Raw genomic sequence first — 11391 nt, 5'->3', positions numbered from 1 at the left:
AGAGGCCACCACAGTGAGAAGCCTGTGCGCCTCAACAAGGAGTGGTCCCTGCTTGCCGCAACTAGGGAAGGCCTGTACACAGCAATGAAGACCCAATGCAGCCAAAATTAAATTAATTAATTAAAAAAAATTAAGACAGAAATTGGAATGATGCATGATTGTGTCTACTGGGACTTCCTGGCAGTCCAGTGGTTGGGACTCTGTGCTTCCACTGCAGGGGGCGCAGTTTCAATGCCTGGTCAGGGAACTAAGATCCTGCATGTCTCACAGTGTGGCCTAAAAAATAAATAAATAAATAAATAAATGATGGCGTCCACAAGCCAAGAACACCAGGGATTGCTGTAGCCACTGGAAGTTTGTAGAGCACGTGGATCTGATTCTTCTTCAGAACCCTCATGAGGAACCAACCCTAATAACGCCTGATTTCCAATTTCTAGTATCCAGAACTGAAAGAGGATACATTTGTTTCTTTAAGCCACCAACTTTGTGGCAATCTGTTAGGGCAGCCCTGGCACAGTAATACTTAAAGAATTATTATCTCCTAGATGTTATCCTCATAAAGAACTGGAAATAATGTGATAGGGATCTACTTTAAGAATAAGGCACTCGATGCAGGGGACGCGGGTTCGTGCCCCGGTCCGGGAGGATCCCACATGCCGCGGAGCGGCTGGGCCCGTGAGCCATGGCCGCTGGGCCTGCGCGTCCGGGGCCTGTGCTCCGCGGCGGAAGAGGCCACAGCATTGAGAGGCCCGCGTAACGCAAAAAAAAAAAAAAAAAAAAAAAAAGAATAAGGCACTAATAAAGCCAACAGTATATCCAAGACCTTTGTAAATATTTTCCAATGCTATGCAGTTTGTGGTGCACAATACATGTAAACTGCATGCAGGCCTTCCATCATTGGAACTGGCATGGAGTTTCCTTCCTTCCTGAGTTTCCAGGTGTTTTCTTTAAGGATAGGGGAGTATAGAAGGCTTTCTCACACTGCTGACATTCAGAGTTTCTCCCCAGTGTGAATTCTCACGTCTTTGTAAGGATAAAAGCCTACTGAAGGCTTTACCACATTCCTTACATTCATACGGTTTCTCTCTACTGTGAGTTCTCAAATGTCCTCGAAAAGATGATGACCAATTGAAAGCTTTCCCACATTGCTTACACACATAGGGTTTTACTCCAGTGTGAATTCGCACATGTGTTCTAAAGTACGAAGGACTACTGAAGGCTTTCCCACATTTGTTACACGCATAAGGTTTCTCTCCAGTGTGAGTTCGCAAATGTCCCTTAAAGGATGAAGGAGAACTGAAAGATTTTCCAAACTGTTTACATTCATAAGGCTTTTCTCCAGAGTGTGTCCTCATGTGAATCCTAAGGTCTGAGGGCCAGCTGTAGGCTTTCCCACATTCCACACATCTATAGGCTTTCTCTCCAGTGTGCATCCTTGCATGTATGATCAGGTAAAAAGAACGAAGGAAGGCTTTTCCACATTCCTTACATTCATAGGCTTTTTCTGCACTGTGAACCTTCACATGTTTTCTAAGAGAAGAGGGAGAAGAGAAGGATTTCTCACATTCTTTACAAGTATAGGGTTTCTCAACAGTATGAGTTTCTCTGTGTGTCCAAAGGTTTGAGGGAGATCTGAAGGTTTTCCCACATTTTTCACATTCATAAGGCTTCTCTCCAGTGTGAGTTCTTATATGGACTCTAAGTTTGGAGAAATATATAAAGGCTTTTCCACATTCTTTACATGCGTAGGGTTTCTCTTCAGTGTGAGCTCTTATGTGTGCCCCAAAGGATGAGTAAGAAATAAAAGTTCTCCCACATTCCTTACACTGATAGGGTTTTTGTCCATGTTGAGATGATGCTATGGGACTCTTGAGGGATGAAGAATCCATGATGGGTTTTTCAAACTTATTGTATTCATAGGATTTTACTCCAGTAGAAAGTCTCTTATTTACAATAAGATTGGAAATCTGGTTGGTTTCTCCACATTGATTACTTTCATTATTTTCTGAGGGTATCTCCACCACACGCCATCTGTTAAAAATAGGAATCATATTACTAATGATTTGTTAACAATTCATTATGGTTTTTAATGATTCATTATGTTAACAATTCATTATGGTTTTTAATGATTAATATGATTACACTTTTACCATTTTCAGTGAATGTGTATGTTTCTTGCCTTGTTAGAATTGTTTCAAAGTGATATAAGCTGAGTGCTCTGACAGAGGGCTCAACCTGAGGTACCATTTTCACTGTTTTTTATATATGGGATTTTGTTTCCTGACAATTGTTTACAACTGAAGTACGTCTCAATCAGCCAACATCTGTGTCATGTTTATAAAATTGTCTTGTGAAAATTCTCTGTGAACACTTAAGATCTGACATATATCTACACACTTATTAATATCATGACACTCTCTCCTGAGACCTACTTTTTCTAACGTATGTGTCACTCACCTCAAATGTGTTCCCTGGTTCTTGTGCTGATCTTCAATGCTATGGCATTTCCAGTTTTCTCCTAAAATGGAGAACCAGGAATCATTTCTTCTGAAACTTAACTATATTCTGTTCATTTCATACTTCCCCAAACATTCACTGTAGAGGACTTAACCCATTGATTTTAATTTGAGTGCCATAACATGAAAAATAGTAACAAGTTTACTTTCTTTGGAATGAACTCGTGGGATTAAGGCAAGAAAATAAGTAGGAAACATGTACATTTCTTTCCAAGAGCAGCCCAAGAGATAAATTTTATAAGGAAAAATGCACTTTTGAGTAAAAAAAGAATTGGAGGAGTTCTGGCTACTTGAGGACTTTGACAATAATAAGGACAAGAAGACAAAATGGTGGGCAATTTACTGGAAATACTTCCATGAAGACTGAGACTTCTGGTGACATAAATGCCCTATTGTCAGGAAGCAACATAGGACGGAATTGGACAAAATGCATATGCCCAAATATAAGCTTTCAAAGAGGAAATATGGAAGGTCTTTCAATGTGGGCAAGGCCATTCATGAGGATGGATGAAAAGTCAAAAAAAGGGAAGCTAACATATCTGCAAAATTCAACTTCCACAGAAAGAAGGGTAATTTCTTTTTCTAATTAATATTTCCAAATGTAATGTTCCCCAGCAAGGGCTGTTCCTCTTAAGGAACAGTTATAACCCTTACAGAGGCTAAAAACATTTAATGAGAAAGTAGTAGGTTTCATACATACATGAGAAAGCTGTTAGACTATATGCTCCATAGTAATGTGACCATGTCTGTCTTACTTAGCAATAAATTCCCACTGTTCAGCCCAAGTTCTAGAGCAAGCTCAATAGCTTGGGGATACCTGTCCTCTAGAGAGTCAGTAAAGGAATGATGTCATCCTTACCCACTGAGGCCAGGTTCCTGAAGGTCTCCAGCATCACATCTCTGTAGAGGTTCCTCTGAGCCGGATCCAACAAAGCCCACTCCTCTGGGGTGAAGTCCACAGCTACATCCTCAAAGACCACTGACTCCTAAAACATCCAACAAATTCTGGTTTAACAAGGTACCACTCTCCACCTGTGTGTGCAGAAAGAAGAGGGAGGCTGACAGCATTGGGGAACCAGGACTCAATTCACAGCAAGTTCGTCCATGGTTCTGTGGTCTCCCATCAACTCTAGGGTTCTGTCATCATCTCTTCCCCTCTCTTCGGCGCTGACTTCCTCTGAGATGCCAGCCTGCCTCATAGATTTAACACCCATCTCTCTAGTTTGACTCTGGCTCCTCCCACTCTTCCCCTCCATCTGAAGGGTCCAGAACAGTCCACAATACATTGGAGATATGGAAGAAATACTGTACAAATAAAACAATTATTTTATCTTTAAAAACATCAGTTCCTTGTAATGAAAATGATTTCATCTCCTTCTTCATCATCCAATACAGGCCAAAGCACGATATGAAACCAAGTCAGACCTGGATGAGGTTTTAATGAATTAAAACACAGTGAGGGTCCAGGGGCATTTCTTGCTTGCCCCCTCACCAACAATTTGATTCTCAAGAGGCCTGATTATGCCCAACCTTCAACCCAGGCCCTGAGATGGATATAGTTCCTTGGAAAATTCCAATCCATCATAAACTGGCAGGTCCACCTTTATGCGAAGCATTAATATTTACTCATCTGTCTCCTGTTCTTTTATAAAACAGCACCTTTTCCTTTCTCTCCATGCTCTCCAGGAGGCAGTCAGTGTATTGACAAGTTGAAGCCCAGCCAAGAGAAGGGAAGCCTAAGACTTCAGACCTCACGACAGTGCCTGCATTCAGGGGCCTGAGTGCTGATAATTATGAGTGATGTCAAAATTATGGGTGGTGGCTCTTCCTCAACTGTTGTCACTGATGTCACAAGACACCAGAACAGCCTTGCCTTCCCCAGAAAAGAGTGCCCTGGTCCTTCCTGCCTGTGAAGAGGCAGTTCTGAGCCCACTGTGGAAATGAATTAATTGAAGTCCAGAGGGTTTGGCTGTGAATCTGCCCAGATCATAAAAGGTATAAAGGGATCAGGTGGCACCTTCCTCCCGAAGGACATCTGCTCCCACTGAAAAGCCAGAGGCACTGACTTATACACCAGCCTCCTAGGGGCACTACACACAGCAGTCATTTCTGCACCCCGTGGCATGCAGACAGGCATAACTGCCCAACCCCTGAGCATGGAATCTGATGGCTCGCAGGGTCCCCCAACAGCCTGGCTTTTGAGGAAGTGCATCACTCCATCAGCTTCCACACGCAGAGGTGTGAACACAGGCTGCCACACTCCAATGCAGGGGATACGATTTACCTGTTCAATAAACAGCAGCAGAATGAGAATGCTTCAGAATGGGAACACTCTCTCATGAGGCTGGTAAGTCAAGTCAGCTGCTTTGGGCATCCCTAATTACTAATTACCAAGGTACTCTGGTATCTAGCACTGTCTCAAGACAAACTCTTATCCACAGATAAAATTCAACTAACTCTTCCACCACTGTGTATCAGGTGACATTTAAAAGCCATCAGAACCTGTAACAGTCTCACAACAGCATTGATAAGAAAATGTGCTATTTGAGCATCCATGATGTGTGAAATATTTTGCACACCTGAGTTCATTTATGTCTCATAATAAATCTCACAGTAGATATCATTACAATCAGTATGTAGCAGAGGAAACTCAAAAGGACAGAATCAATTAATAATATGCTCAATGTTACCCAATTAGAACCTTGTATGTAGGTCTGACTGCTTTAAAAGCCTAAATGTCTAGCAGCTGCATTTCTGTACATACGTGTTACAGGATGATTATGCCCATTATTCCTCAAAATGTGTACAATGACCTAGAGCAGAGATCAGCAGACTTTGTCTGCAAATGTCAGAGAGTACATTGTTAGGCTTTTCTAGCCACGTGGTCTCTGTTACAACTGCTCAGGTATGCCTTTGTCACACAGAAGTAGCCAGAGACAACACGTCAAAGAATGGATGTGGTGGTGTGCCAATAAAACTTTATGCAAGTAGGTGGCAGGCTGGGTTTGGCCTGTGGGCTGTAGTTCGCCAACTCCTGATCTAGAGCAGTGCCATTAAATAGGAAGACCATACAGACAACATATCCAAATTTGAATTTTCTTGTCGCTACCTTATAAAAATGTATTGAAATTTTTAATATTTATTTACCTATTTATTTGGCTGCGCTAGGTCTTAGTTGTGGTACGTGGGATCTTCATTGCAGCACGCGGGATCTTCACTTGTGACATGTGGGATCTAGTTCCCCAACCAGGGATCGAACCTGGGCCCCCTGCATTGGGAGCATGGAGTCTTAACCACTGGACCACCAGAGAAGTCCCTGTATTGAAATTTTAATAATTTTCATTTTGCCCAATAAATACAAGTATACAGATCGTTTCAGTACATAACCAACATAATTACTGAGATAGTCTATGTTATTTTTGTCATACTTAATGCTAGAAATCTGGTATGGATCTCACACATGCACCCAACTCAATTTTGATAGCTGTACAAGAGCTCAACAGCCATGTGTGGCCAGGGGTGCTCTAGTGGACAGTACAGATCTAGACTCTGCCTGTCTCCTGGAGAGGACAGTGGAGACTAGAAAAATGGAACATTCTCTTCACATCAGACATCCTTGGGCTCTTTCTACTGGCAAAGCCCTCTGTCTCAGGCGAGTTGCTTCTCTATACAGCTGTAGCTCTGACTCATTCATTTGCTGAAAATCTACTTAGGTGATAATTCCTACTACATGCAGTTATAGAGATACAGCACTTGAGAAAAATTCTGAACCACATGGATCTTAAAATCTCACGGTGGAAGACAATAAGTAAATTGAATATTATCTAGATGAAGGGGTAAGTGCTGTAGGTAAAATACAGGACAATGAAGGCATTTGGAACTAGGAACATGAGCAAAGGGACTGGGGCAGAATGAAATCATAACAGTGACATAACCATCTGGGTAACATTGGAAATGGATACTGTGGCTTGGTTTTTTGTTTGTTTTTAATGCCATTGCATTTTTAAACTATAAGGATTAGAAACAGAATGTTGTGATTTCACAAAATCTCTGGAAAGGTTTCAAGTGCTTGTTAACTTCACCATGTCCCACTGGAGAGACACTAGAATCAAAGTGTCCCCAGCCAAGAGCAGAAGCACCATCTACTCCCAGAAAAAGAAAGAAAGAACGAACAGTACCAATGGGCTAAAAATGAACTCAAGAATCTGGAAAAAGAGAAGCAGAATAAAAGAAGAAAGCACAGAATGAAATGTGAAGGGCAAAATGAACGATATAAAAGGGAGGCTAAAAACACATCTCTTGGGAATTCCCTGGTGGTCCAGTGGTTAGGACTCTGTTAGGCTCTGCCAAGAGCCTGGGTTCAACTCCTGGTTGGGGAACCAAGATCCCACAAGCTGTGCGGTGAGTCCAAAACAAAAAACCGTACAAACCACATCTCTTAGAACTAATCAGATTGCAACCTCTGACAATTTTTTTCAAGAAAAACAAAGCATGGGCAAATAAAGTTACAAATGAAAAAGCAGGCATAATTAGGGATGTTCTAGGGGTTAAACACAAGAGGAGGGGAATGGTCTAAAATAAAATTTTAAAATATAAGTACTTCCATACTACTCAGTAGTCGAAAGTAATTTAAAGATAATAAAAGGGTATTTTCAAACATTCACAAAAAGGAAACAAAAATCCCAAATTGTTTTACAGGCTAGTTTTATTAAATATTAACGAGATCAATAATTCTATGTGCAGAAAACAATTCCTTTTTCAGAGACATGCCAAGAGCAGAATAGTACAAATGAAAAAAATAAACTATCATTAACAAACACAGGTGCAAAATTCTATTAAAAATTAGTTCCCTAAATAATGAGTAATGTGCATAATCAAGCACAACCAAGCTTTTTTTTTTTTTTGCCGAGCCATGGGGCATGTGGGATCCTAGTTCCTAGACCAGGGATCGAACCCGTGCCCCCTGCAGTGGAAGCATGGAGTCCTAACCACTGGACTGCCAGGGAAGTCCCACAACCAAGCACATTTTACTCTAGGAATGCAATAATGTTTAAAAATTAATCCATTTTATAAAACCAGGAACTCTACTCAGTGCTCTGTGGTGACGTTAATGGGAAGGAAATCTAAAAAAGAGGGGATATATGTACACGTATAACTGATTCATTTTGCTGGACAGCAGGAACTAACACATTGTAAAGCAACAATACTACAATAAAAATTAAATAGATTTTTTTGTAGTTTTCAGTATACAAAAGTTAATCCATTTTACTATATAATAGAAATGCAGAAAAATCATAATTCGTTGTCCTCAAATCCAAAACAATGACTATCATTAATGGACATAAAAATTTAATACATCAGAACTAGAAGGAACATGGCTACCTGGGGAAGATGGTGCATAAAAACACTGCAATGTTAAATGAAAAATCTGAAATAGTAAAACAGCTCTCTTGTCAAGAAGACAAGACACACAGAGTACCTTATTCTACACTGGACAGGAGGTCCTGGGAATCATTTAAAAAGAAAAGAAAAAGGTAAAATGACAGGACAAGAAAAAAGCTGAAGTATCATTATTTGCAGGTAAGATTTTGTAAGTAAAGATTCAAAGATTTTACAGATCAATAATTAAAAGCTATGCTTGCACCTAACAAAGACACTAAGAAAAATGCTCAAAAATGAGTTTACTTCTATGTACCAGGAACAGTATTTTTTTTAAGATACCATTTAAATCAGCATCAACATTACATGCAGAACAAGTCTAACAAAGGTTTTGTAAAACATGACGAAAACAGTAATACATTATTAAAGGAAATTAATGGAGAGACATACCAAGACCGTGGATCGCAAAGTTCAATACCGTAAAAGGTGTAGATTCACCCTCGAATTCATCTACAGGTTCAATGTAATTGCAACTCATTCTTTGTACTTGAAATGCTGACTCTAATCCTAGTTTTCTACATGCGAGAAACTCAATCCCATGGGCACCAGAATCCATCCATTTAATGAAAAATACCTTGAATGTCTAATAAGTGCTATATACCCTCCCCCCTGTGGTTGCGATAAACGAATGAGAAAAGATCCCCTCGTTTAAAGCCTTATAGTTTAGGAAGCTTGGTGAGTCACTAAAGAAAAAGCAGGTGATACAGGGGGACCCCCCACCCCGCGACCAAGGGCGGGGACTCTGGCCGGGACCCTGGGGGAGGGGCGTGGAGACCCCCGGCCCGCGTCAGCTTCCAGCTGGTTCCTAACGGTTCGAACCAGCCCCTCGCAGTCTCCGACCCGGTCAGCGCACTCACCATCTCCGCCCCGCTCCGGACTCTGCCGGAAGTCCTTCCCGCGACCTGGGCAGGTGAGAGCGATGGGGAAGATTAACCTCGGGCTGCGCGGGGTAGCCCACCAGCACCACTGCCGGCCGAGAACGACCCCCTACATGGACTGGGAGCGTGCCCGCCCCCAGGCCCTGATTGGACGGTGTTCCGGGCCCCGCGCCCTGGTTGGATAGAATTGGAATTCCCTGCACTCTGATTGGACGGTTCTCCAGGTAATCCCTCCCCATGGAGACTCTGATTGGGTAGTTTTCCGAGGCACGCACCCTGATTGCACAGCGCTTCGGGCACCACTTTTGGAGCCTCTGAGGATAGTGCTACAGGCCCCGGTGCCCCTGATTGGGCAATTTGAGTGTCTGCACCGACCCTGCCTGGGAGATGGGCGGGGGCAGGGATCACGTGGAAAAGCCGGGCGGAAACGTGGATTCTCAGCTTCTGCCCTGTCTTTGTCCGGTCTTCTACCCTGGACGCGGAACTGCCTGCCCGGGATGTGGCCTCCGAGCAGAACTCGCTCCGGGCAGGTCGGACTTGGCGTAAGCCCGCAGTTCGACGGCCCCTCTTCGTCCTCCTTTCTGGTCTTGGATGTCCTGACCCAGTTTCCACGCGGAGCACCCCGTGTTTGGAGGCGGGACTGGACAGGACGCGGGAGACTGGTGACTTCCAGGGTCAGGGGTGGACTTGGGGCTTTAGGGACCACGACCTCTAGTATATCAGCACCTATACTGAAAATTGATATCACTGTGTCTGAGTTTTCTGGGAAACCGTATTTTTTCCACTTTGGTCTCGAAATCTGATTTCTTTTTTTTTAATGCACTTAGATCTGATTCTGGTTTGCTTCTATAAGATTTCATTTCTATCATTTTAGCGTATGATCAGGATTTTTCTTGTCAATGTTCCCATTTATATTCTTTGTCCTTCCCTCCGTTATTTTCTCTATTATTTTTCCTTTGTTTCGCCGCGCGGCTTGAAGGATATTAGTTCCCGGACCAGGAATGGAACCCATGCCCCCTGCAGTGGAAGCGCCCTGTCCTAACCACTGGACTGACAGGGAATTCCCTTCCCTCCGTTATTTTGTTTAAAATCTGTGCGGAGGCACCCCTACTCCCCCAGCTTCTGTTGCCATAGGTCTGCAGGGGTCCAACACCACCCTCTCTCCATTCTGCAGATCTAATCCATCAATTAAAAAATCAGTGACATTTTCCCTGTAAGAAAACATCCCCTCCTCTCTCTCCCCACAGTCGGACACCTCGTGTTCTACTCCTTGTTCTCAGTGTAAAGGTCTGTCTCTCACGTGACCTTTTGAGGAGTCTCCCCGGAAGCATTATCTCTCCTTTTGTTAATTGCTCTAATAGGAGTCTCTCTTGCATTTATACTCCCCATTTTCTGTGAGTTTATTTGGTGCTTATTGTCTGTCTCCCCGACGTAATTTCAGCACTATTGGAAAGGAGTCTGTGGCCTTATTTCACAATCTTAGCTGCTAGAGACACTGCCATTATTATTATTATTACTAAATTTTCTCTGAGCGATTTTAGGCAATGACTGCCGGGCCAGGCTGCGACTCATTGAAGGTGTTTGAGAGCAGGAAGTGAAGAGGAACTGATATCAGTAGGACTTCTGAATGAAAGGAACAACCAAGCAAAACAAATATGTCTATTTTCACCTCAATTATTTATCATTGCTTTAATCTGTAATAAGGTCATGTCAGAATAGACAATGAACCCTATAAAGGATAGGAATAAATATTGTGATTGGAGGTGATAGCATTGCTTTCTTGAGAAACTAAAGATGAAACAACTATATAACTGTTAGAACTATTGGCAATTTACTAGTTACTGATTAAATATATATGATTTACATAATAAAATACATTATTGGACTAAAATTGCATTTTCTGGGAAACTATATATTAGATATTGCAAGATAGGCTTAATGCCATGTGCAGGATCCATATAAGAACATTTAAAAATGTTTCCTGATGAAGTGACAAAGGTGTCACCTTCATGGATATATAAATAACATTGTTGGATTGAAGACTCCTCAGTTCAAAGATGCAGGTCTCTCTAAACCTAGCCATAAAATTTAGAGAAATTTCCAACCAAATTTGCATCAAGAAGTACTTTAAGCCTCATAATAAGATAATTATGAAAGAATTTCTGAAAGTAGTGCAAGGAGTAGGTAGGCAAATATAAATGAAGAATGAGGAAGAACTTCTGATCAGATCACCAGTTAAAATAACAAATGAGTACAAATAATTGAAATGGCCCTCAGAAACAAGGAATTATCTGACTCAAAATAACAATAGTGCCATTGTTGAGAAATCTTGGAATGAACATATACGCCCTTGAGAGTCTATAAACAGACAAAAGAATATAATAAAATATATGATGATTTATGGCAAGAGATGATTCAATCTCAGCCCTCTTTCTACTACATCCACATAAATTCCAAATGAGATAAAGATTTAAACTTAAAAAAAGAGGAAAAAAAAAAAAAAAAAAAAAAAAAAAAAAGGGACTTCTCTGGCAGTCCAGTGGTTAAGACTCCACGCT

At 41.7% G+C, this 11391-nt stretch overlaps 1 protein-coding gene across 1 annotated transcript; it reads right to left on the bottom strand.

The window, feature by feature from the left end:
- Positions 1-801: 801 nt before the first annotated feature.
- LOC116752086 (zinc finger protein 791-like) lies at positions 802-8926 on the bottom strand. The gene is made up of 4 exons (XM_032628725.1): positions 8813-8926; positions 3376-3502; positions 2458-2518; positions 802-2031 (listed from the first exon to the last, which is right to left on the bottom strand). The coding sequence occupies exons 1-4, from the start codon at positions 8813-8815 to the stop codon at positions 948-950; spliced, it is 1275 nt and encodes a 424-aa protein (XP_032484616.1). The 5' UTR covers positions 8816-8926; the 3' UTR covers positions 802-947.
- Positions 8927-11391: the final 2465 nt, after the last annotated feature.

The sequence above is a fragment of the Phocoena sinus genome, chromosome 3, assembly GCF_008692025.1.
Source record: "Phocoena sinus isolate mPhoSin1 chromosome 3, mPhoSin1.pri, whole genome shotgun sequence".
Classification (NCBI taxonomy): domain Eukaryota; kingdom Metazoa; phylum Chordata; class Mammalia; order Artiodactyla; family Phocoenidae; genus Phocoena; species Phocoena sinus.
This window is presented reverse-complemented; position numbering and strand designations above follow the sequence as displayed.